Here is a 27,845-nt window from a genome sequence, read left to right as displayed (position 1 = left end):
TGAAAACTATCTTTACATGTAATGGGAAAAATACTATTAAGGAAAAAGTATTATGATAACAGTAAATACTAAATTTGCTTTAAATTATCTACTTAGAAGAAAGGTTAAATTAACCTAATAATAATAAGAGTATAATAAAATTTTATCATAATGAAACAATGTGAACAAGTACTTATAATAATATTCTATGTGTTAATAATATTTCAAAAATCATGCATTTGATTATGTCATGATATGAAAATTTGTAGCAGTTTATCATTCCTTGTATCACAAAGGGAAATGAATAGGTAATTACAATGAAATGTAAATGCATATCAACACAATGCACCTCATTTATTTTGATTTTAATAATATTTCCCTTAAGTTGTTGGATCAGTGTCTTCCATGGCCAATTTCTTTATCTTTTTTTCTGTATTTAGTTTTCAAATTACTTAAATAAATAATGTTACATTTATTTGCATTAACCTCAATAGCATCATTGTTATTGTTTTCAGTTAATGTTCTATATTTCTTATTAAAGGGAAATAAATACTTACAGAATATTTGGAGGAATACTATGGAGGAAAAACTATGGAGACCACTAAAGGGTTTCTGTATTTTCATTAGTTTCTCATTAATCTCATATGGCTGTCAATCACTATTATAATGAATAATAATAGAAAGAATTCAGGATTCAGCATTTTCTTAACTCCAGTACAATCTCTGATAATATCTGATGTGATAGAGCTAAGAAATTTCCGTCATTTGCTTTACAATACCACATCTTTTCTAATGTTTTATAGCTTTGTAGCATTGTATTTCCCCAATCACATTTCTAACACAAAAGGAAATTTGCACTCATATTTAAAACTACTAGGCATACTGCAACATTGGACATGAACTTCATAAAAATTTTTAGAAGGCTTCAAACTCCACGTTATAAGCAAACTCTGTAGAACCTCATTACCCATTTCCCCAATTTATAAGGCTATATGCAAATAGTTGTGATGTTTCAAGTTCACCTTGGAAGGATGGGATAAATTTCCAATGAAATAGGTATGTTACATGTATAATTTTTACTAGAACTCAATAATCAATAAAGAATGTTAGGATAATAAGAGGTACAGAGACTTTCTGTTATATGATGTTGAGCAAATTGTAAAGAAATTATTTAATCAGTTCATTTCCCTTTCTCCAGATGGTATTTCACTCAAATTATCCTAGAGCAAAAAGATTATGCCCATTACAGACAAAACAAAAACAAATCAAGGAGCTGCCAGTAAAAGCAAGGGGGAATTTCCAAAAGGAAATGTCAAATCAGAAATGTACATTATGCTCATTTCTTTTAAACTCAATAAACTAGGGATCAAGAGATCTAAGAGAGTTTCAGTGTAGGGATTGTATATCTAGCCCATGGGTAACTCTTAAGGTATATAGTTAATGAAATAAAATAACAATGAGTTTTCATGCACTAAGCCCATTTAAAGAGCAGGATTTTTTCTAGGATTTTGGGTATAGTATAAAGAAAGAATGCTTTGCTACTGAGGGAATCTGAAAAGTTGAGTACCTCCTGAGAGTATTGGATAACTTACATTGTGTTCTCTGGAAAAGGAACAGAGAGAAGAATAAGAATCTAATATATTATCATGGTTTTACTAGTCTGGGCAGGATTCACGAATAGAGAATGCTATGGTCTCGATTGATGGTGCAATGAGAGTATCTAAATGAAATAATTCCCTTTTAAAGGGAACATAATGGCAAATAATAATTATTCTCAAATATGAATGTAAAATTATTCTATATACTTTGTGTGAAGAAAATTTACTACTCTGGAAAAAATAGTGAAAAGTAGCATATCAGTGAAGGCCCTGTGATATTTATAAACTTTTTCTGCTTCACAGTTTGGTTATTTTTCAAAAAGATAAAATTATATAAGAGGCCAACAGATTGGTAACTCAGTTTTTGACATGTTATTTCAGGCTAAAATAGATATATTGATGATGGAGACATCTAGAATTCTTAAAGAATTCCTTTCACCTTAGTTGCCCCTTGAAGAGTTACAATAATTACTGGAAAAGTCATTTAATCATTCAGGACCTCAGTTTCCTCATCAGTAGAATGAGAGGGTTGGGCTCACTTACCTCTAAAGACCCTTTCAGTTCTAGATCTATGAGTGTTTGAGGAAATCCATAAGCCTGTCAAAAAAATACTACAAAATATCTGTAATTGCATCCCCCTTAGAAATTAGTTTATTAGGCAATCTATGTTATTTACTTTGACCCAAAACTATCATTATCTAGTGGCCAAATTCTTAGAGATGAGACTCATGATATGCAGCTAGGTTAGCTTTTCAATAACATAGTCTGTCAGCAGGCAATGTCTTTCCATTTTGGTAGAACTAAACTAAGGTTATACTGCATTAGAATAGATTGAGATCCCAGGATCATCCTCCAAAGCGTGATAAATAATAAGATTAAGAGCTCAGTAGAAAAGAACAAAACTTTTTTTGCAAAGAAAAGGAAACAAATTATTTCGCTGAACAAAAACAAAGGAAAAACTACTATTTAAATATCATTTGTGATCAGTCTATTTATATGAGGGGAATACAATAAGAATCCTCAGATAATCCATATCCTTCCTCTAGAAGGAAAATAGATATTCTATCATGAGAAGATGTGTAGTACATTAAACTGTTTCCTTCAAAAACTACTTCTATAGGAACATAAAATAATATTAACAATAATAAAAATTAATCAGGTTAAGGAATATTCTTCTACTATAAAATGAAAATAGAGAAGCATAGAAAACCTTACATGACCTGATGCAGAGTGAAGAAAGCAGAGCCAAGAGAATAATATCCACATGGAAATGCAAATGGAAGGAACAATAATAACAAAACAATCCAAAGCAAATGTTGCAGAATTATAAAGAATAAGCATGAGCGCAAAGAGTAAAAATGGGAAGACATCTTTCCCCTACTTCTTGTGGGTATAGAACATTGTATTTTTTTAAATTTTTTTCAATATATTAATCAATTTTTCTGATTTTTTTTTCTTGTTCCTCTTTTAAAAAATTGAGCTGACAGACTCATGAAGTAATGAAGTATAAATTATCTTTTTGGGAAACAATCACAATGGCAAAGCACTTGTCTGTAATTCAGCTAAATTGTTGAAAAAATAGACAGCCATTGGAGAGGTCCATTATGTCTTTTGTAAATCTTGTGTATGATGATTTAAGAAAACTTCCATAAAATAAAGAATGTGTATGACAGGGCCTACTTCAACCTACTATTACTAAGAAGATGAAGAACCAAAAACTAATAGCTTGCATCAGCCAACCATAGAGGCTTATCTGTTAGCATGCAATGTCCTAATTCCACGAAGTCCAAAATCTATGTTCTAATCCCCTCATTGTTAAAATTTCTCCTGTCTGACAAGCACATTGAAAGATTTTTTGGCAGTTTTCCTTCCTATTATAAGAACTTAAAAGCTGTTTGAGCTGTCCACACAGCTGGGTTGTGGTGGGGTCCCACCAATTGCTGAAGGGGCTAGGTTAAGGGCATCTAAACACATCAGGATTGATAAATCAGGGTCCAGATAGATAGTTGCTGGTGCTTCTGCAATAACGCCCAGTGCCATTCTTCCCTGATTTGTGATAATATCAACCCACCTTAGAATGCAGAAAAGTCAGTGTTCTGGAACTTTATTTTTTCTGTTATTTGATTAATCTGTTATTTGGTACCACAACCTCAGTAGGGTACAGTATCCCTCAAACCATATAAATGTCCATACCTGTCACTTTAACTAGCCATATGAGATGAATTTCTCTTTACCTTCACACTCTCTGGTGTTAGAAATGGGATACTTAATTGTATTGTTGGTTGATTCATTGATTCCAAGTTTCTGTTATAGTGATACTCCAGATGTGAAGTATAGGTTTTGTCTGTCAGCAAATGTTTGTTCAAATATATGTGTATCTGTCTGCATCTTACTCTATGATATCCACAGCAAGTCCCAAACTATGCCTGTTTAAGCATTCCCCATAACTCTACTGTATGTGCTACAAACCAAGTTTGGAACAATGTCAGCTACCTCTAATTGCAAAAACCTTTAATGGTCATAATCTGGCATGATCTTAAAGCAAAGGCAACTTGCTTAAACTCGATAGCAGTGATATCCTCTTATTCTCTTGCATTTAGTGTTATGGAGACTTAGCTTAAGTGAAAGTGACCCCTACTGAAGCACAGGGGTTCAAATCACTCCATCAGCTCCATCCCACGAATCCTGTGGCTGTCTGCAAAAAGGAACCATAATAGGCTTTTGAGAAGGAAGTATCATTTCTTCTCCTCCTTTTATTGGGGGCTCATTTGGAGAAATTTATCAGTCCATCTATGCCTGGATGACTAGAGAGGGAGTCTTCGTGACTGGTAGCAGCAGATGTGTCTTCTAACTAAAACCTGTGCTCCTGTACCATGGAAGGAAAGTCTGGTGCCCTTCTTAGATCAATTCCTCCACAAACCAGGAAAGTATTCCCAAGTTCAGTAAAAATCAAGAAGCTAAAGATAATAGGCTTGGGTTACACTGTTAAGAAGTTTGGGGAGAGGTCACAGTCAGTCAGTCTAAGGCTTAAAGTGAACTAATGATGTTCCAAAATGTGCCAAAAGCTGTTGAGGTGGAGGAAACAGAGGCTAACATAGACAATGGAACTCCATGTGGAGATTTTGACTCAGGTGTTACAAACAGGTCTCTGGAAAATCTCCATGGACCAAATCTATGATATATCTCAGAATCCAGGAAGCTTAGATGAGTAGATGGAGATATACCCCTACCACTACCACTACTATTTATACAGGATTTGAAGGTTTGCAAAATGTTTTACAAATATTATCTCATTTGAGCATCACAATAAAGTTGGAAAGTGCTATATTATCTCTATTTTACTGATAAGGAAACTGAGAAGTGACTTGTCCAAGATCATACACTAATAAGTATTTTGGGGCAAATTTGAACTTGGGTCTTCCTGACTCCAAGTCCAGTGGTCTGTCTTCTGAACTCCCCAAAAGAAGACTGACTGAATGAACTCATGTTCCCTGTCATTCTTGCCCTGTTATATCCAGGCAGTCAGGCAATTTGATCCTTTCCAGGCTTACTCCTTAAAAGGAAGTTTTCATGACATATCACAATCATCCAGATCACTTACATCTGAGTCTCCCTGGGCAGCATGATACCTTGGGCATGTAATTTGGAGTAAGGGGACATGGGTTGAAATGGAAGGATGCATGAGGAAAAGTAGGAGGCCATTTTGAAGGAAGTACACTGTGTAAGTGTGTATGGAGGGGAGTAGTACATAATAAGATCTGAAAAGTTAGTTGGAGACAGATTATGATGTTTTATATGGCAAAGAAGTTTTTATTTGGTATTTGGGGCCTTTAGATGGCACAATAGATAGAGTCCTGGACCTGGAGTCAGGAAGAACTGAATTCAAACCTGGCTTCTGATAGCTGTGTGACCCTGGGCAAGTCATTTAATGTGTGTTTGCTTCAGTTTCCTTTGTAAAATGGGGATATTAATAGCAACTACTTCCCAGAACTGTTGTGAGGATTAAATAAAATAATAATAATAAAGTGCTTAGCACAGTATCTGGCACACAATGAGAGCAGCATAAGTGTTTTGGGGTTTTTTGGTGTTGTTTTTGCTGTTCATTTGTTCACTCATGTCCTACTTTTCATGACCCCCTAGGACTAAAACATGCCAGATCTTTTTATCTTTCACTATCTCCTAAAGTCTGTCCAAGCTAATGATATAAAAGTTAGCTATTATTATTATTTGAGGTAATAGTTTATTGCAGTTGAAATCTGTGCTTCAGGAAAATCACCTTGGCAACTGTGTGAAGGGTGAATTTTAAAGGGGAGACACATTAGTCCCTTTTAAGGAAACCAATTAGGAAGCTATTGCAATAGTCAAGGTGAGGACCCAAAGTAGGGTGGTGACCACGTAAGTGGATAGAAGGAGTTCAATCTGGAAGAGCTATGAAGTTAGAAATGGCAAGATCTAGCATCTGATTGGATATGTGGGGTAGGGGATTCAGAAGAATGGTAGTTTGTTCAACAAAATAGGGAAATTCGGAAGAATGAAACATTTGGTGAGAAATGAAAGGTCATATTTGGACATGGTGAATTTGAGATATTTATAGAACATTCAGCTTGAATTGTCCAAGAGGAAGTTGGTGATAAAAGACTTGTACTTTGGAGGGAAATTGAGCTAGAAATGATAGATCTGAGAGTCATTAGCCTAGAAATGATAAATCCTTGTGAGTCAGTGTGGTCACCAAGAATTAGAGCATAAAGAGAGAATATAAGAACATCCAGGATGAAACTTGGGATACAACTAGAGTTAGAAGATATGAATGTTAATCCAGCAAAGGAGACTGAAAATGACACTGAGCAGTTATAGGGGACAGCCATGGGACTCCCTGGATAATAACTCAGGGATCCTAACAACCATTCAGTGACACTTCTAATATCTTGGTTTAGGTTACACCAGCTCCCACAGTCAGCTGTGCTTGGAAGATAATGCAAAAGTTCCTAGCTCCATGACTTCTACATATTAAGCTGTCTTCTTTAAATGTAGAACCCAATGATGTACAAGAATCAATCTGGGATCTGGGTAGAGTGTGAGTGTTCTTCACTCCTTCTAAACATTCTGTCTGGGAAACCAAACCTAGAAAATATGAAGTATATGAAAAGAACTCTCCTCTTATTTCTCATGATCAAAACATAGAAGAAATTCTAGACATTTTCAGGCATCACACCCTGGCCTCAAAGGTCTTGAGAAAAAGGAAACAAGGTATGAGAGTATATGGCCAATAACAGGGAAAGATTTAGCCACTGGACGATCCAAGTTGTCTCAGACAGAGACCATTTACAACCTAGTAGACAAGACGACTTATGGACCTATTGTTCTCACATAGGCATTATTAATAGGTGGATGACTTTCTCCATTCCTTTTCCCTTTTTATTCTGTGTGCCTGCTTGTAACAGGGATAATAAGGCCATTTTTTGTTCAGTCCTTCAGTCCTATCTGACTCTCCATGGCTCCACAAAGGGTTTTCTTGGCAAAGATACTTGAATGGTTTGCCATTTACGTTTTCAGTTCATTTTACAGATGAGGAAACTGAGGCCAACAGGGTTAAGTGACTTGCCTAGGGTCACACAGCTAATAAGTATCTGAGACTAGACTTGAAGTCAGGTCATCCTGACTCCAGAGCCAGGACACTATCCACTATGTCACCTAGATGCTCCAAAAAAATGAGCAATGGGTGAAAGGGTTTGAGGTATGGGGATAAACAGTCAAGTTAATCTAGATTTTTTTTAAGGTTGTAACTGCAACAACTGTGAATTTCACACATGATGTGAAGTTGTTCAGTTGTTTAATTTGTGTCTGACTTTTCATGACTCTATTTGGGGTTTTTCTTGGCTAAGATACTAGAGTAGTTCGCCAGTTCTTTCTCCAGTTCATTTTACAGATGAGGAAACCAAGGCAAACAAACTTAAGTGACTTGCCCAGGGATACACAACTAGTAAGTATCTGAGGTCAAACTTGAACTTAGGACTTTATGACTCCAGGTCCAGTGGTTTATCACCTATATTTGTACCAAAATAACAAAAGGATATCCCCACCTTGCCTGAATAATCACTCTTCTTTTCTTTTAAAACTAGGACCATTACAAAGATTAATGACCAGAAGTAGAGTGTGGTAAGACTCACTTGGACCCACCAATGCTAAGATAGTCCTTCACCTTCACAGGTTTCTAGGTAAGTACAATTACTTCTTTCTTGCAAGATGTAAAATCAGAACTCATAGCAGCTTGAATCATTAAATCACAGCTACTCAGCCTTTAGCAAAATTGTGTCCTAATCCCCTTGGTGCATCCACTTCTTCCATCCAACAATCAGTTTAAAGGGTTCCTGGCCACAAGTGTCATACGGAACTTCCTTCTAGGAGGGGTTGTCTCTATTATAGGAACTCTGGGCATGAAATGCTAACTAGGTCAGGCATAAAATGTGTAAAAGTGTGGCGTGTAAAATGCACAGGTGTGGGACAAACCAGGACAAGTGTGGAAATAGTATTTTTTTTTTTTTGCTGGAATATAGTAGGTAAAGAAGAGTAAGATGAAATAAGTCTTGAAAGGTAGGTTATAGTCAGATTACGGAATGCCATAAATGTCAGGCTAAGCAGTTTGCATTTGATTGAGTAGGCAGTGGAAAGCCACTGAATAAGGTTTTTGAACAGGGAAACTATGTGATTAGGAAGGATGTCATATACTTCAGGAAGATTACTTTCACAGCTGAACTAGATCAGAGAAGAGAGAACCTAGAGGAAGGGAGAGGACTTAAGAGGCTATTACAATAATCTAGGAGAGAGGGGAGGAGAGTCTGAACTAGGGTGGTGGTCAGAGGAATGGAAATAAGGGACAAATTTGATCCTATACAGATACAGACCCTCAAAATTGGACTGTATATGATAGCATTGCTTGGCACAGGACCTGGTACATTGTAGGTGTTAAATAAATATTGACTGACTGATACAATAATCTGCATTATTTTATTATTTTATTGGGATGAATCCATTTGTGCATTGCTGACTAAGATGCAGAATGTTAATAATTATCATAGAGGCAGATTTTTTGGTTAAATTTACTGGCTTTCTGGCAGATTGTTAATCATTTAATTAAATTACCCAATTTCAAATAATTCAATTAAAAACATAAACAATCATTCTTTTTAAACTTGTAAATCTTAGGCCATCGTGCTACCATGGAGTAGCATGGTTTTGAGATGGCCTCCTTTGTTTTTCTAAGGACATGCCATTATATTTTTGTGAAATTAGACTAAAGAGGTAAGATAAATGTAAGTTAATAAGAACAAATGGTTGGAGCAGCTAGGTGGCAGAATGGATAGAGCTCTGGCCTTGGAGTCAGGAGGACCTGAGTTCAAATCCAGCTTCAGACACTTGACACTTACTAGCTGTATGACCCTGGGCAAGTCACTTAACCCAGACTGCCTCACCAAAAGGCAAAAAAAAAAAAAAAAAAGCAAACGGATATGGGAGTATATAAGACTTTTAGTTTGAGGTAAGAAATTAAGAGCAGTGTACTATAATTATTTCCTTTCTTAAAAAGTTGCATTTGGAGATTTAAAAGACTAGACAACCTGTGATTTTTGGGTGATTTTCTATTATCATTTCATTGTAAGCTGGGTTACCACCACAGAAGTTCAGAACTAATTTAAGGGAGGGGGAAAAAGGTGGTCAAAGACCAAACAAAAAAAGGATTAAAAAGAAGTACTTCCCCCCCCAAAAAAATGATTAATGAATAGATTTTCTTCCTTTTGACAAGTCCTATAATTTTATATTGAAGGCAAGAAACAACTTTCCACTTTAATCCCTTGATATTTAGTGATTATTTACCATCTAAAAGATTCATTTTTCAGACTTAAATGTACCTTACACTAGTTGATTTCTCTGAAAAACTCACTGAACAGCACGTTGCTCACTTTATTGCTGTCCAGAGTACCTGGTAGAGCATTAGAGGCTGAGGGCCTGTCTTGACGACTTCTAATCCCCATAAGTTGAAATAGCCAGTTAACTTAAACTATTGGTCTGCTGGGTATGGTACTGTTCTTCTAAGTTAGGAAGTGAGAGACTGATAATATCTGGAGATATTAGAGATATCACTAAGAAAACACCATTTTGTTGTACTAATGTTAGCACATAAGTTCAGAAAGAAAAAAAGAGTGAAGATTTTTCACTATCATGAAATATATTATTAGGGTTATGAGGATGAGGGTTATGACACAGAGTGTGGATCACAAAAAAATTAATCTTGCTAAATATAAAGTGATTTTGAACAAGGCCATGTGGTAGACATGTATTTTAGGCTATATTCTGTAATCTTTGTCATCTCACCATTTCTGTTAATTGCAAAGGGGTTATTATGTGCACAGAAAGAAAAAAATGAACATTTTTTTTCTTTAGTAGACTCCATTTAAATAATTATCTCAAAATATTGTAAAGATGAGACATTGTTCAATTTCCCATATATTCTGGCCATTTCACTCACCTCCAAAATAATAGATATCTCCTGAATAAATCTGCATTGGCAGCACAAGATGCAGAACTGAAGTCACATCATTATCTATCATTATACTCAGGTGATTTCTTTTAGCAGCTAAGGAAATGGAATGCCATTGTCCATTATTTAATTCAGCTCCTAGGAGGAAAATGAAATCAGTTACAAAGAAATGTTTATAAACTATGAATCACAATAAGTCCTTCAAAACAATGAGATTCCCTTCACTCAGTATCTCAGATAAGTATAGCATTAACATCCAGAGAAAGGAGTGGGAGGATAGAATGTAGATTGAAAGAGAGAAACTGAGCCAAGTGGGAAATCATAGCATTCTGTGTGTAAATGGAAAACATTACTTTCTTCCATTTGTCAGGCCTCAGTAGAGGAGGAAAAAACAAACAAACTCTTTGAACAAACCCAAACAATTCTGGATAGCCATAATATTATACTTATCTAGTAGATAAAAAAAGAGAAAATTACTATCAGAATTTCTGAAGAATGCCCTATTAGAGGGAAGAGCAAAAATTGCCTGTCTAATGTACAGTACTAGGATATATTAAAATCCCAGGATTTTAGCAAATACCATGATTACTCTCTTCTTGAATTTGTGTAATTATTGCTTATAAAACAGTTAAAAGATTACAGTTTTTCCCAACAGTTTACCTTTGTAATTACCCTCTAACTATCACTAAACTTTTATTTTAGCATCCCATTTGCACCATTAAAACAGAAGTGGATAAATATGAATTCAATTTATTTCAATTCAACAAATACTAATTTTGTGCAAGACTATGCTAGGTGCTATGGCTCCTAAATAAACAAATGAACTAACAACAACAAAGGAATGAAAGAATGAATGATTGAATGAGGATCCCTACCTTCAAGAAATTTACATTCCACTAGGGAAATACAGCATGTAAAAATGAGATAATTTTAGGGGTGGGGTAATAGAATGAAAGGATACTAGGTGGTACAGTATATAGAGTGCCAGACCTGCAGCCAGGAAGACCTGAGTTCAAATCCAGCCTCAGACACTTACTAGCTAGCTGTGTGATACTGGGCAAATCACTTAACCCTGTTTGCCTCAATTTCTTCATCTGTAAAATTAGCTGAAGAAGGAAATAGCAAACTATTCCAATATCTTTGGCAAGAAAACCCCAAATGGGGTCACAAAGAGTTAGACATGACTGAACAACAACAGCAGTAGAAGGAAGCAGCTAGGTAGCTCAGTGGGCTGGGCCTGGTGTCAGGAAGACCTGAGTTCAAATCTGACCTCAGACACTTATTAGTTGTGTGACTCTGAACAAGTCACTTGACCCCTGTTTACTTTACTCTACTGAAGAAGGAAATGGCAAACCACTCTAGCATCTTTGCCAAGAAAACCTCATAGACATTATTGGCATGCTGTGGTCCATAGAGTCAGGAAGAGTCAGACACAACTGAACAATAACAACAAAAAGCAAAATGCTAAGTGCAATTTAGAAGGAATGTGACCCATATTTTGGTCACATTCTAGCCTAGTTTGGAGCAATTGAGTGAAGAACAACCACTATGTCAAAGGTTGCCAAAGTGAATGGTATGATTAGTTCCTCCTATCTTTGAGATTCAAAAATATTGTTCCTCTTAGCATGGAAATAATACCATGTCTTTATACAAATACAAACTGGTCCTCAGATCTTGACAGCCCACTTAAGCTTCTTCAGTGATAGTGGAAAAGAGTGGTGAAAAGGAGAGCAGAGGATGCCATGAATCACAAAGATTTTATACTGTCACTAAACTTTTGGATATTGGTACTTTAAATATGAACCCTTTCCCCAATGAGCACCAAGTGAAAATAATATTCATAAAGCTAAATCAAATCAATATTGGCATTCCCTCTATAAACAAAACCAGAAGAAAGAATGATGACTCATAATGTACTCCACGAAGAGGCAAAGAAAGGAGATGGCAGAGTTTGTTTTATTGTATGCAATAAACAAAAACATTTCCTCAGATATCTGGTCATATCCTATTGTAAAGTTCATGATAAACAGTTGCAAAAGTATCAACACAAAAATGTTTTTAATTTATGTGCCAGCATACATTATAGAGAATGAAAAAATAGAGGAATTCTACAAGGAACTTGATAACATCTTCAAGTTTAATGCTTGGTGATTTAAATGTGTTAAAGATCAAGGGAAGAGAAAATTGAAAAGAAAAAAAAATATTAAGTGCCTACTATGCTAAGGCACTTTGATAAGTGTTTTTCACATATCATTTTATCTAATCCTTACAATAACCTGTAAGATATCCCTATTTTGCATTTAAGGAAACTGAAGCTGGCAGAGATTAAGTGACTTGCTCAGGATCACACATCTAGACAGAGACTTCTGCCTCCTGGAGCCAAGATGGCAGAGTAAGAGGTGAGTCTCTCTTACTCTCCCTTATTAACCCCTGAAAGCCCAGAAAATATCGGCCCAGGAAAAACCCTGGACCAGCTGAACCAGAAGAAAGACAGGGTGCAGCAGTCCAGTAGCCCAGGTAGCCCCACCTCAGCATACCAGGAGAAAATCTTGAAGCCCAGGTGGTAGAGCAGGCAACACCAATACCTGGACCCCTGAGTGCCTCATTGAGGGTGGGGAACAGGTGGAAACTAGCTCAGAAAACCACCACATGCCTTGGCATTCTACAGCAACCAGCTCTCCCAGTGCCTCAGCAAAACTAAGGGAAGCAGTACTCTAAGGGGCCCCAGGCGGATAAACACCCTACAACATCCATCTGAAAAGAACTGAAGAAAGCAAAGGAAAGGAAAGGCCTAGGTGAGCAGGAAATCTCCAGGATCCACACTACCCCTAGAGTTCCAGTGTTGCTGATTCCAGCCCAACACCAGGTAAGCTGCCAGAATCCTACAGCCTCCAACTGCCAGCATTGGAAGCCCCAGAACACAAGGTCAGTGACCAGGCCCTAGGCTCCCAATACAAGAAGCTTGGGTCAGTGTCCTCTGCACCCCAACAGTAGAGCTCAATCTCTTTAAAGGTCGGGCAAGCAGCCAGATAGAAACAATTTAAATATCATGTCAGGATTACACAGGACCCTGCAGCTTCTACATTAAAGGACCATAGGGCATGGAATATGATATTCCATAAGGCAAAGGAGCTTGTATTACAACCAGGGATCAACTACCCAGCAAAAATGAGCATGATATTTCAGGGGAGGAGATGGACATTCAATGAAATAAGGGACTTCCAAACCTTCCTGATAAAAAGACCAGAGCTCAACAGAAAATTTGATCTTCAAATACAAGACTCAAGAGAGACATAAGAAGGTAAACAAGACAGAAAGAAACAACATGTTATTAATAAGGGCAAACTGTTTACATCCCTACAAGGGAAGATGACACTTGTAACTCTTGAGAACTGTATTGTTATTATACCATGTTAAAGGGATATACATAAAGGGGATGGGTATAAATTGACTTTAATGTAACGATGAAAAAAAAATCTAATCAAGGATCACACATCCAGAAGGTGTTTAAAGCTAGATTTGAATTCAGGTGGTTCTGACTCCAGGGCCAGTACTCTATCCACTGAGCAACCTAGCAGCCTCAAGAATAAAAGAGGAAGATATATCTAATTGAAGACGCCCATTGCTGTGAAAGAAGAAATACAATGCAGAGTCCAAGTTAAGGAAAGCTCCCCTGTTGATTAGCAGGTTCTCTAGATCTTTTTGTTTCTGGATAGGGTTATTTTGATTGCATTGAGCCCCAGAACATAATAGAGCCTCCTGAAAGAAATCTATAACCACTACAGAGTTTAGTCTGAACATCCACATAGGAAAGACTAATGTAATCAAGAATATCTCTTGCTCAAATTATGACATGCATTTGTATAAATAACCAATTGTACTTATTCTTGTTTCACTCAGATTTTTCATTTGGTGTGGGTAGCTACGAGCTAGACCATGAATCCTTTTTAAGTCACAATTTACCAGAGGAAACTATCTGTCAATGTTGTGATGTTAGCTAAATTAAGTAGAAACGACTACAACAAGCATCCTGCTCTGAAATGGGTCCTAAGAGTTGCACATGTGTCTGGGTGTATGTATGTGTGTGCTTGCGTGCATGTCTGCCCAGTAGAAAATCACGAATTAGTCAAAGGACATTAGAATATGCTTCACTGAACATAATAAAAGACAAATTGTGACCAAGAACAAGAATAAAAGATGTTATGGAGGACATTTGTGATCAACACAGGGTCTAAACAAAAAGTAAGAAATAAAGCAACAAGATGGACAGCCCAAGTAATAATTGGTAAAAAACAAAGTAATACATTGGTAAACCTGAGATATTTAGGAGAGAAGGGAGAGAAAGAAAGAGGAACTAAAAGAGAAGCTCCTAGTGTACTGGGTAAATGCTCTGTGAAGAGTTTTTAAGAAAACTTGGAAAAGAATAGCGCAGAATGAAAAGACATAAAAGATTTACAACCTGCATTGATTAGCGGGGAGTATACAAAAATCCACATTTGTCAAATGATGGATCAATCAAAGTACTGTGTTCAATGTAAAAGCCTACAGGAGGGGGAAAAAAAACTAGCTTTGTGCAATAAGTATATGATTAGAATGATATTTTAGGAAAATCACTTTGATGGCTAATGGAGGATGGATTGCAGTGGGAAGAGATTCAGAGGCAGACGCACCAGCAGGCTATTGCAATAGTAGAGATATGAGGAGATGAGGACCTGCAACAGAGTTGTGGCAGTGTCAGAGGAGAGAAAGGTATATATTCAGAACATGTACAAAGATGAAACTCATAGGCCTTGGCATCAGACTGGATATGGAGCTGGATGGGGGTGGAGGAAAGGGGGGAATGAAAGACAGTGAAAGTTAAGGAAGACTCCTAGGTGGAAAGCCTGAGGAACGGGGAGGAGAATATTGCTCTTTACAGTAACAGGGAAGGTGGAAATCTTTAGGGGAAAACATAAATGTAATACTGAGCTCTGTTTTGGAAGTTTAGTTTATGATGTCTACTGGGCATCTATTTCCAGATATCTGGCAGTTGGAGATGTGAGATTGAAAGTCAGCAGAGAGGTTGGGGCAGTACAGGTAGATTCAAGTATATGTCAGCATAGAGATGTTAATTCAATCCATGAGATAACCAAGTGAAAATATAGAAAAATAAGATAAAGGAGTTCAAGACACAACAGCTTGAAAGATTTATGATTAAAGGTTCTGATCTGATGAAAATCCAGCAAAGGAGACTAAGAAGAAAAGATCAGGAAGGTAGGAGGAGAACCAGGAAAGAGTGGTACCCCAAAAACTAGATAAAATAAGTTATTAAGGAAGAGACAGTGATAAAAATAGTAAAAGGTTACAGAGAGGTCAAAGAGAATGAGGATTGAGAAAAAGTCATTGGATTTGGCAAGTAAAAGATAAGTTTTTCAGTAGAGTTGTAAGATCAGAAGCCAGGTAGTAAGGAGTTAAGATGAGAAGATGAAGAGAGAAAGTGGAGGCATGTATTCCAGTTGGTCTTTTTAAGGCATTTAGCCATAGATGGCAGAAAAGATATAGGATAGTGGAAATGGAAGAATCAAATGAAGGGTTTTTGTTTGTTTGTATGTTTTTTTTCTTCAGGATGGGGGAAACATTGGCACGTTTCTAGGTAGTAAGGAATGAGCCAGCAGAAAAGGGAGAGATTAAAAATAAGTGATGGGTGAGGATCAGAGAGGAGTACAATCTGTTGGAGAAGAAAGGATGGAATGGGATCCCTTGAGCAAGTAGAGGGATTAGCATTGGTAAGGAGTAAGGTAACTTCATCACATAAGACAAGACTGAAAACAGGAGTGAGACAGAAGAAAGTGGTTGATGGCATCTGAGTGACAGAAGATGAGGGAGAGGGGAGAAGAGGGAGTTTGTGGTAAATAGCCTCAAATTTTTTTCAGCAAAATATAAAGCAAGTTTCTCAGATGAGAGGGCAGGGCCAGGGAGGCATGTTGAGGGATGAAAAGGTTTGGAAGAGCCTATGTGGAGAGTAGGATAGTGAGTTGAAAATGCAGGTTTAATAAGATCGCCTAGTAGCAGTAAGGGCAGCAGTGAGAGTAGAGGTTGTCTAGACTGTGCAAACCAGAATGGTTGTGTGATTCTCTCCACCTTTGTTCAGTAACACATGGCAAAGGAGGTGAATGGTAAGAGTGAGCCACAACTCGGGCTTAACATGGAGAGATCAGCAGAATGATTAGAGAGCTAGGGACTCAAAGAGAAGAGGACTGTGTAAAGTTTAATTGGCTCAACAATGGGTCAAGATGGAGAAAAGAGGAGAGTAGCTAGTGCAGAATGGGGGCCTGGGAGAAAATTAAGGGATAAAGGGATTAGAGGTCACAGTGGAGATAAAGAATACAGTTTGGTAAGGGTTGCTAGTGTTTGTCTTTTGTTCTAGAAGAGGACTGCGATTTTTTTTTTGAACTAGGTGAAAGAGGTCATTCTCTGCCTTATTTCTTGCCTAGGCTCCATTACTGAGTGAGGCATTGCTTGGTAAGGCAAGGCAGAGAGAAAAGAGAAAAACCAATAGATTATGGTTAGATAAGATTTTGGAATTCTTGAGCATTAAGGTGGTACATTTATGGGTGATGGTAAAATCAAGAGTATGATCATCTTTGTGTGTGGCTGAGGTGGGGTGGAGGTCAACATTCACATACTGAAACCTGAGCAATAGACATTTTTCCATCTACTTGGTATTTTCTATGTGGATGAATAAGCCAAACTTCTTTGAGTAATTAGAAACCTCTTCCAGGAAGCTCTACAGTGTTTTAGGGCTCATTGTCATTCTTACATAGAAGAATCTAAAAAAACTTATCATCCATAGGGAGTTTCTTTTTGACATGAGCTCTGTGATCTATCTCTTCCTACAAAGTAGCAAAAATCTTTGGTTAGCGTACATTTCTCCCTGTTTTACATCTCATCAGATTTATGATCAGAAAGTTATTAAATAGGTTTATTTCTAGTGCTATAAATCCTGAGGAATCTTGAATAATTTTGGTGAACTTATGGGATCTAGCCGGCAGCATACTGTCCTAACCAATCAAACACTTTTTCAAAACCAAGTCAGTAAACAAAAATGAGAACTTACATTTTCTACATCTTTCAGTCTCTTTTCAAGTGGTAAATATGGGGCCCATTGCTGAATATTGCTTGAGAAAACTATCTTGTTTCTTATTAGAACCCTCCCTGAGAAGACCCTTGATTTATGCATAGCTTGATCTCATAAAAATGTTTGTTTAGATGAATAAATTAGCATATAGATCAGGAATTCTTAATGTTCTTTTGGTCTTCTTTTGTCTATATTCATTAAAGCCCATTTTTTTCTTTTCCCATGGATTTGGAATCTTTCTCTTCAGACCTCCTTTATGTCATTCCATTGTGCTATTTCCAGCACAGATCTTAGCACATACTTGGTTCAGTTTGGCTCTTTTTCCCATCTTTGTCCTCTTTGGTACCATTTCTATGTCTTCTATAAGCTAATATGAGACTGCAAAATGGTACAAGTATGGCATTATCACTGTGCTGCTAGAGAAAATAGTTTGTAAAAATTATTTTTATAAATTATTTTTATTTTATTTTTTCTTCTGTTTGTAGTTCTCTGTCCATTTTTCATTGTCAAATATCCTTGGGATGACTTTGTGTTTAATTGATTATCTTTCCAAAATTTCTTTAAATGGATTTTTGCCTTCCATTTCCTCAATTTGTTTTTTGAGACTACATGGCTCACAATCTTCTATCTTTATTCTTTGTAAATTTAACAAACAAGTTCATATTCTAACCTGATATTGCTTTTGGCAGCTATTTCTGTTTGATAAGTAATTCAGATGTTTGCTGACTAAGCTCCTTTCTGGAATCTTTTGGTCTTGATTTGGCACTTAATTTACAATGATTAAACTTCTGGATAGAATTATTATCATCAGTGTTGATGTCATTTATTTTGTTCATTTCAATTTTTGTTTTTATTTTCAATTACTTGTTTAAAATTTCAAGGTTAAACTATGTCAACTGTAAGCCACGTTGTTTTTTTTTTTAATTTCTATTCTTAAAAAAAAAATTCTTGATGAATTGATGTTCTAACTATACATAGATAGCTGACTCAAGGAAAACTCCCACATAAATAACAAGTCTATTCCTGCCTGCTAATTCCACTTAGAAAAAAAAAGTGGTGTATGATGAGAAAGTTGAGAGAAAAAAAAAACAAAAAAAAGCATTAACTGTGATTCAGAGCTAATTCTACAAAAAGGTAATCTGTAACAGTAAACTATATGATTTGATTTGAAGACATCAAGGGATCAGCTTCATATACAAGATCTCCACTGGCCAGATAAGGTTCCAGAAAATTCCTTTCAAGGCATTGTATCCCCTGGTATCATTAGGACAATATCTTAACCTCTCCCCCCAATCAAGTTAAGCTATTTTTTTTTTCCTTAAAAGTTATTTAAAGGATCCTGGAGACTTGATTAATTCAGGGGATTAATGTCTCAGGCTATTGGCATCACGTTCTGTTTCCTTGAGCACAAAAAATATCTATGAAGGGCTTCAAGCATTCTCTCTGACGTTTCACTCTGGCAAATTAATAGGCAACTGCGTTAACTCAGCTAAGTCTACTTTGAAGTGTCCACAATACATATGTCTTTTTCTGCTTTGGCTAAATAAATCTCCTTTATTTAACCACTAAATGACCTACAAGTGTCTTATTCTTTTTTCAATATCAAACATAAACTACCTGGGGACTGTCCTAATTGGAATAGTCTTGAAGGATTGGAATAGAAGAATCTCAGCAAGTGAGGAGTGGGCAGTAATGAAGACCTTCACAAACTTATAGTACTTTTAGATAGGGAGTTTAGATATGGAGCACCATGAAGTGCCCCCATCACCCCTTGGGAGATTAGAAAGTAAATTTGGCCACTTAGAAACAAGAGACTAATGTGAGTATACTTTAAGAATTGTATCCTTAAGAATTACATCTTGAAGATAATTGATGCAAAATATCTTTTAAGGCTATCAGCTGGACCTTCCAGGCTGTTAATTTGAGCTTCCTCCACTTTCTATTAGGGGATTTCCTCAGAGCTCAATTTACCATCAAAGCAGCTAAGAGGGACTGAATTTTAGGGTATTGAAAGAGATTTCCCCCTCGTTAGAAAAGGAAAAATCCAGAAGAGTGAAATAAGTAAGGCTCTGACCTTACTGAGCTGGATGTCTTTGTGTTGCCAATGGTCATCATTATCCAGTCGCCTTAGGAGAAGTGTTGCTGAGATTTCATGGTGTATTGTGGCAGCAAACAATTCAGAGTCAGACCACCTCTAATATAAGTACAGGTGTTTATTGAGGATTGACGCCCCTCATAAACCAGCTAGGTTCCAAGAGGAACCAGCAACTTAGTAAGACAAGACAAGCAATTTTATAATGTAAAGATGCTGATTACACAACAACAACTATGAATATTAAAAAGGCAGGAGGGGTTGTTAAGGGATTAGGTAATAGGGGACGGATCCCTTCTATGGTTTAGTGGTCAAACATTCTGGTCGTGCTGCTTTCTGATTGACTAGTTGTTATGGTCCTGTCTGTTCAAGATAAATAGTTAGGTACTGTGGTCATGTCTTGGGCACAACAACTAACAGATGATGCGATTGTGATTGAGTACAAGAACAAACCTGTCCAAATTCAAATATGTGAACTGGATCTGGGGGCCGTGGCTATATTGAATATGGGGGCTTGAGGTGCTTAAAGCCAGATTGTGTGGTTAAATCAGGACATGCCTGCTTTCCAGTGGGGCCTGTAAGGTAGTTAGAATGTTCAGAAGCTTACTGAAAGAAGAGCCTTCCCTGCTTTAAGAGAGTCCTATTTGAATATAAATAGGGGAAAAACCTTTGGATTTGAATGAATATTTGGTGATAATCAATGCATTCTTCAATCCTTCAAAATGCATAAAGCCAGGGGCAGCTAGGTGGTGCGGTGGATAGAGCCCTGGCCCTGAAGTCAGGAGGACCTGAGTTCAAATCTGGACTCAGACTGAACACTTGACACTTACTAGCTGTGTGACCCTGGGCAAGTCACTTAACCCCAGTTGCCTAAAAACAACAACAACAGCAACCACAACAAACTGCATAAAGCCAAATAGCCAGCCACCTGAGAGGTAGCATGAGGAAACCTCAACAACCAGAATGAAATTCCCAGAAATATCCTCCTTGGAATTTTAGGGTTTTCTAACAACTGTGCTGAAGGAATTACTTTAGTTTTTCTTTTCTTTAATTTTGATTATTATGTTTTTATTTAGCATATGAGAGGTCATCCTGAACTCTGCTATATAGACTTTATTATGATTTTTTGGAGCATGCTATCGGGGTAGACACTTGAAAGGACAATGTTTAATTCTCCTGAGGAACTCAGGGGCAATTTTTGAAATTGGAGACATAGACAAATGTGCAAATTGTACCCCAGTTAATTTGATAAGGAGAGGTAGGGTTGATGAATCGGTTTAAAAACTATCTACTCTCACAACAGATTTGTGAATTGTAACTCTCTCTGGAACTTCCAGTAAGGGGCCCCCCTGCGTTTCACCACCTTGGATAAAGCAGCTACTGCTATTAAATGGCATTGAGTGCATTACTGGCCTCTGGTAGTCTCTAGATTTGTTTGTTTGTTTGTTTGCTTTTGCTGTCATTTTGTTTTGTTTTTGCTTTGTCTTTTCCAGAGCACAGGTGGCTGACCTGAACTAGACATTACAATCTTGGTAGAAACTTTGTGAATTTGAGATGTCAGGTCTCCTATATGCTTCAGTTTGGGTCAATTGGCAGCAGGGAGATTTTCCTGCATGGAGAGCATAATCACTAACAGGAAGAGGAATGGAGCCTTGGCATGATGTGCCAAATCCTGCGGAGTTCCATGAGCTATCTCATGCATCAGTTCTTCACCTTATCAATTGTGACCTTTAGTCACTGGCCCCAGCATAGGAGGATAGAGCCAGGTCCCAACAATGGCAGCACATCACCAATTCACTCCCTACCCTCTCCCACTCTTGCAGAGCATGGGAAAGAAGTGGCGAGGGAAGTCCACAACAATGCTTTTCACCCTGGGGTGGGGGAGGGGAGGAAGGGGCAGAATCAGGCATTAGCATAGGGTGGGACACAATACTCACTCCAACGTAGAGAATCAATGCTCACCCTCTAACTGTCAGTGAAGGGTATATGATACAAAGCCAAGTCTGGACAAAGGGGGTGAGAGTCAAGCCCCAGAAATGGTGGTACAACAGCCCTCAGACCATGTTCCAGCATAATGCAACAGAGTTCAGGCCCCAATAGTGACATCTGTTCTGCTTAAGCATAGAGAGGTAAAAGTTGATGCTGGCAGAATGGGCAGCAGGCAAAGACCCTTGCCCCACCAGCAAAAGCCTGGGAGCAGCAGACCCAGACCGAGGTCTCAATGACTAGGGTTAGTAGATGTAGATGTGGGTCTCCCAGTGGAAGTGGACAATAGAATTGGGCCTAGCAGCAAAAGAGATAGCAGCAAATAGGGAATGGGTCCCAGAGGCAATATCAGCCTAGTGGCAGAAAAGTGGACACTGGAATGTTTAGTGGTAAAAGGTCAAGTGTAACCTATTGTTTCCTATAATGCAGAATTGAGTGGACTCCCTACATTACTACCAGTAAAATACCAAGTGATCAATGAAACTTTCTAAGAAGGACTTGAACAACAAAAGTGTGGTGTTGTTGGGAGGTAGCTTCCTTTCTGGCAACAAGGAGAACATGAAAGTATCTATCTAGTGCCCACAGAAGAAGAAGGAAGTTCCTCAGGACCCTCATAAAATGAATTTTTTGTATCCCTCCTGCCATAGGGCTTCCTGGAAGAAGATTCTGGCTGATGCAGGGAGCACTAAATGAGTGGTGGTACAAGACAGTTCTCCCCGACCTATGATGAGGCTCAGTGACCATGCAGGATGTATCATCATCATCTTTGCTATTTCTGGTGCTACTCATTCTTATGGAAACTATTTTACATTGAGAGACCCACTGAGAATGCAATGATTTGACATCACCTACCACATGGACCTCATCATTTAGACCAGCACTCATTCCTTCCTGGGATTCTTCAATATTTAGTCATTCCTTTGAGGAGCCATGACATTGTTAGTTTCGTTTTCATGTGGTTCTGTTTCAGTTTTCCTTTCCTTTAGTGCTGCCTCTACAAGTCTTCTTTAATACCAGAGGTCAGGGTTGACAAGTATCATTCTTAAAGCAATTTAAGTGGTAAAAGGTCCTCTAGAATAGTAATGTCAGACTCAAACAGAAACATCCCCATTCCCTACATTCTGACTTAGAAAACCATAAATTAACATTATCTATATTGTATGGTGTTTTTATTTATTTTGTTAACATTTCCCAATTACATTTTAATCTGGTTGAGGCCACATTTGGGAGTTTTGAAGTCATTAGTTTAAATTAAAACCTCTACTCTAGAAGATCTTACGGACCTTACTACCAAGGGGTAGAGGATAATGGGAAGCAATAGTCTTTCCCCTTCCCCCACGGAAGTTAGACTAGTTTTTCCTTAAAAGGTAATGAAACCAAACATGAGACTTGATTAGCTCAAAGGACATAAGGCTCAGGTTGTTGATGTCACTTCCTGATCCTGCGATTACAAAAAATCCAGAAGGAACTCCATACATTTTCTATGTTGTTTGGCTGATAGAAAATAATGGGCAGGTAAGGCAAGGGAATTTTGATTCATTAGATAGAAGAAATATAAGTGTCCTCGGTGCATACTATTGATAAATATGTTCTTCTGCTATGGTTAAGTTAAACCTTTTGATAACTTTCAAATGACCTATAAATGTTTTATTCCTTTTGAATATCAAACATAAATGACCAGGGAACTGGTATGAGTCAAGATCAGACCAGAACCTGGCTAAAATGAAAATCTTCATCACATTAAAATTAGATACCTAGACACAAGAATATTTAGTGGGAAAAGCAGAGAGAATTCAAATCATACTAAGGTATGAAAACAGTTTATATTATGTATTATACAGTCTCCAAAATATGACTAAAAGAATAAGTACTGTGGATTTTTAGTATTGATTTATTATATATTTTATTACTATTGGTGCTACTTGATATTTGACAGTTTTGAAATCTGTAATATTTGTAAATTTGTAAAATTTTATAATTTTGAAATCTAAAGGTGGCCAAAGCTGGGGGGGATGGGGAAGGGGCGAAAGCATTCTGTGGAATGACAACAGATTGTATTTTAAAGTTTGATATACTATTTTCAAAATTACTTAGAATTACATTTCACAAAGTTACATTCTTCATTAGGAAATTTAGACTATGTGGTTTATACATTTATTGAAATTACAACTCAATTCAGGTTCAGCACTCAATACAGTTCAACTTTGATTCTTTGGGTTTAAAATAAATATATACATATACATATATGTGGATTTTAAATGAGTAATAAATTGCTAATTTCCATTTCTATTAGAAAAAGAAAAAAAAAGTTAGCTAGCCTTCATCATTAGAAGTATTTTGCTTATTGTGGATAAGTATTTTTTTTTTCCAAAAAAAAATAATGGCAATGAATTTTGATCACTGGTCAGAAGTAATATTCTCTGGTCAAAATAATATTATCTGATTTAATTATCAAATGTTGTACATGTGAATCCTAGGTCAAAAGTCTTTTCTTGTAAGGTAATAAACCTGTCCAATCATATGCAATTTAATTAGTCAATTTCTTATTGTGGAACTTACTTTCTCCCCCGACTCTTAAAAACAACATTTCAAAAGATCATTGTGGTTTTATTCAGAAATATCTTGTTTAAAGAAGAAACAGGGGCAGGTAGGTGGCTCAGTGGATAGAACACTGGCCCTGAAGTCAGGAGGACCTAAGTTCAAATCCAGCTTCAGACACTTGACACTTACTAGCTGTGTGACCCTGGGCAAGTCACTTAACCCCAATTGCCTAAAAATAAATAAATAAAAATTTAAAAAAAAATAAAAATAAAAAAATAAAGAGGAAACAGAAGTTTATCCTCTTAATTACATCTACTTTCTGTATTTACATAGATGTACTTAATGCATTATTTTAGATGCTTTATATCAGCTATGAGAATAAGTACATTAAGTTATATGGTGTCAGAGATAATTTCTGCACTTAAACATGATTATTACGACTTCAAAGTCATTGGGGGTGTTTTATATATTTTTATGCTTTTCAATTAATCTGTCAAAGATACATGCCAATAAACTGTTTAGAAATGATACTACCTTCCCTGAGCCTGTTAGAGTGACATTGCACCGAAGCAATTTCATTAACATGTTTATAATTGGGCTGTGATTGAAACTGCTATTGAAGAAGTCAAATACATCACAATAAGCTGTACATCAATGACATACTTACTATGAAATTAACATTTTCAAATGATGATCTCAGGAAACCTATTAATAATTAAAATGAAACTGCTTTGATTTATTCCTTTTTCAGACACACTTATGCAAATTTCTCACAGCATTAACATGCCATAAGTAGGTATGACATAGTAGTTGTCATTAAAATTGAATGCAATATTCATATTTTTAAATTGAACTTTTAACCTTCATTTATTAGAAAAAGGATTAACATTGCAATAAGAAAAGAAAAGGTGAGAGTCAAAGTTTGTATTCTTATTTTATTCTTTGTACTTCTGTTCCACTCATTTTTTGTCTTTTTTTAAGTTCAAAAATTTTACCTTTTTGAGTAAAAGACGATTACAATATTTATTCAGCAAATAGCAGAGATGTGACCTTCAAAACACATTGTAAATATAAATTTAAAATTAAAATAGTCATTAACTTCATAGTGACCTCTACTATACTATCTTTACTACTTGGATATCATTCCAAATATGTGAATGCCTGGTAATTATCTCTCGTCATGAACAGTAATAGTATTTCAAGGACTGGGGGCATGAAAGCACAAACTCACTCAATGAACTGACCAAAATTGAACATCAATGCAGACTCTACCATTGGTTTAAAAAGTTATCTGAAAGTCAAAACACATAAAATCGGTGTTTTTTTTCTTGTTCTGCTCTGTTCTACTCCCACGCTCATCTATCCAGAAGCATTTAACATCTAGAAGAATGAAAGCTGGTAGGGAATTGGTGACAGAGACTGCTTCATACTTCTCTTTGTATTCCCAATGCCAAGAAAATTTCAATGACTTGCAATACATATTTGTTGAACTGAATGTCTGAACTGGATATTAAATGATCAATATTTATTAAATGCCTAATGTGTGCCTGGTATACAGAGTTTTAGTCCTGTGCACATAAAGAAGTTATCTCTATTCTTTTCCCACCACCACTGTGAATATAATGAATCCTGAAATGTAGAAACAGAGATGATAATAACTAGAAAGATTGGAATATTGCCTTGTAGGTCCCTTCTAACTCTGAATCTATGATTCTATAATCCATTCTTAAAGATTTTGTTAAGAAAATGCCAGAGAATCAAAATGGCAAATCTTCTGTTATGAAAAGATAAAGTCATTTTGAGTATTTTATTAATACAAAGATTCTTTCATTAAGTTATAAATTTGTTAACCCAATTAGTATTTATTGAGTTCCTATTATTATCAAGAAAACTGACTAGGCCTTTCTGGAGATACAAAAGTGATATAACTATTATAAATAAAAGCCGAGTAATCTAACACAGCAATATTTAAAATATTTATTACCTGCTGTTACGTCACTCTGTTGTTTTCCTAGTTTGAACAGATTCAGTCTAATTTTTCCATCATGAAGATAGAGGAGGAGACCTCCTGAATGTTGATGAAAGTTACTGGACAGCAAAAATCCCATTTTGTTCCAAGTGCGAAATTGAAAACTCACAGATATCTCATCCTGGCCAGAAGAGCCACGTAGTGATAGGTAGCTGCCAGAGCCCAAAAAAGTGACTGGAACTGTTTGTGGTTGCGAACAAGAAAAAGACACATTTCCCTAAGAACGAAATAAAGGAATACGGTAGTAAGATGCCACAATTGCATTATGTCTTTAGTAATACATTTTTAATATAAATGTTTAATTGATGCTTTAAAAAATATTATTGGGGCAGCTAGGTGGCACAGTGGATAGAGCTATGGCCTTGGAGTCAGGAGGACCTGAGTTCAAACCTGGCCTCAGACACTTGACACTTACTAGATGTGTGACTGACCTTGCTCAAGTCACTTAACCCCTACTGCCTCACAAAACAAAACAAAACAAACAAAAAACCAGAAAAATATTGTCATCATTTCTCAAAGGCAGTTTTTTCTCCTCAGCTTGCTGCCCCTCCCTCAACTCTGACAAATGGAAGTCTTTCTTTTAATAAAGACACATACAGTTAAACAAACAAATTGACCCACTGGCCACGTCTGACAATACATTCCTAATTTTGCACAGACTCACAGAGGCCTTTGTGGCTGGTATTAACTCCTATGTAGAGAAAATCAACAGATTCCTGACATGAATCTTAAGGTATTCTACTAAATTATGATAGCATAGTTAACTCTCCTTATCATCCTAATCTGTCCTAACTATTCTAGACAGGGATATTTTGCCATTTTCCATATGAAGTCATGACTTTCTAATTTCTAAGCCTTAGCTAAGGCTATTACATTTTAGTCGCCAAGTTAAAGTAACTACAATGTTTGTGTGTGTATATATATATAATATATGTATATGTGTGTGTGTATGTATATATGTATATCTCTGCAAATATATCACAAATACATATACACATATTTATACATACATACATTTCTGTATACATATATGTACAGAGTAATAGAAAACATAAAATGGATATTGAGCTTACATTATGCATGTATACAGATGTGCCTATATACATAATATGCACACGTATATGTACAAAGACCTATGCATACATATGTATATACACATTGTATGTAGGCACTTGTATCTGTATTGCATGTGTATATATGTACACATATGTACATACATGTATATTGCATAGTCCATAGTTAGCTCAAGATCAGTTTTCAGTATATCCTTTGATCCATAGCACAGTGCCCTTTACATCTTCATTAAATGACTTCCTGAAGTTTAACAAGTCAGTCTTATCTTCAAACCAGAATAACTCTTTGTTATAAAGAAAACATGACCATATCTCCCCATTCCTGTTTTTTTTTTTTGGTGAGGCAATTGGGATTAAGTGACTTGCCCAGGGTCACACAGCTGTTAAGTGTCAAGTGTCTGAGGTCAAATTTGAACTCAGGTCCTCTTTATTCCAAGGCCAGAGCTCTATCTACGGCGCCACCTAGCTGCCCCTCTCCTCATTCTTAAACAAACAAAAACAGTCACTTGATTCTACCAAAGGATTACCAAGAAAATAAATTAGATTGAAATAAAGATATATTTTTTCTACAATTTCATGTTTATTGTCCCCTTGAAATCTATACACAGATTCGACTAATGTTCATATCCTGTATATCTCTCTCTCCGTGTCTCCAACCCCACCCCCACCTCTCTGCCTGGCTGCCTTCAAGACTCAGTTCACCTTCAATAGGAGGCCTTTGCAAGTTTCTCTTGCTTTTCATCTCTCCCAGCCCAGTTGCTAATTCCCTTACTTCTTTTTTTTTTAAATAATATTTTATTTTTCTCCAATTTACATGTTAAAACAATTTTTTTAACATTTGTTTTTTGTTTTCAAAGTTTTGAGTTCCAAATTCTATCCTTCTCTCCCTCCCCCCAT

General features: G+C 36.5%; 1 protein-coding gene across 6 annotated transcripts in view; it reads right to left on the bottom strand.

Annotated features, from left to right (window-relative positions):
• Window positions 1-27,845, bottom strand: part of LOC114052343 (contactin-associated protein-like 4) — a 587,798-nt gene that overhangs the window by 163,690 nt on the left and 396,263 nt on the right. For 5 of the 6 annotated variants that reach the window (XM_027874897.1, XM_027874896.1, XM_027874899.1 and 2 more), the window contains 2 exons: window positions 25,831-26,092; window positions 10,099-10,248 (listed from right to left, as the gene is read on the bottom strand). In XM_027874897.1, the coding sequence (XP_027730698.1) occupies window positions 10,099-10,248; window positions 25,831-26,092 (412 nt within the window). The remainder of the gene's footprint in view (window positions 1-10,098; window positions 10,249-25,830; window positions 26,093-27,845) is intronic. The other variant, XM_027874900.1, reaches the window with a different exon arrangement.

This window comes from Vombatus ursinus, unplaced genomic scaffold (genome assembly GCF_900497805.2).
Source record: "Vombatus ursinus unplaced genomic scaffold, bare-nosed wombat genome assembly UNPS02014807.1, whole genome shotgun sequence".
NCBI lineage: Eukaryota > Metazoa > Chordata > Mammalia > Diprotodontia > Vombatidae > Vombatus > Vombatus ursinus.
The sequence above is the reverse complement of the archived record's forward strand: the minus strand, read 5'-3'. Positions and strand labels throughout refer to the sequence as shown.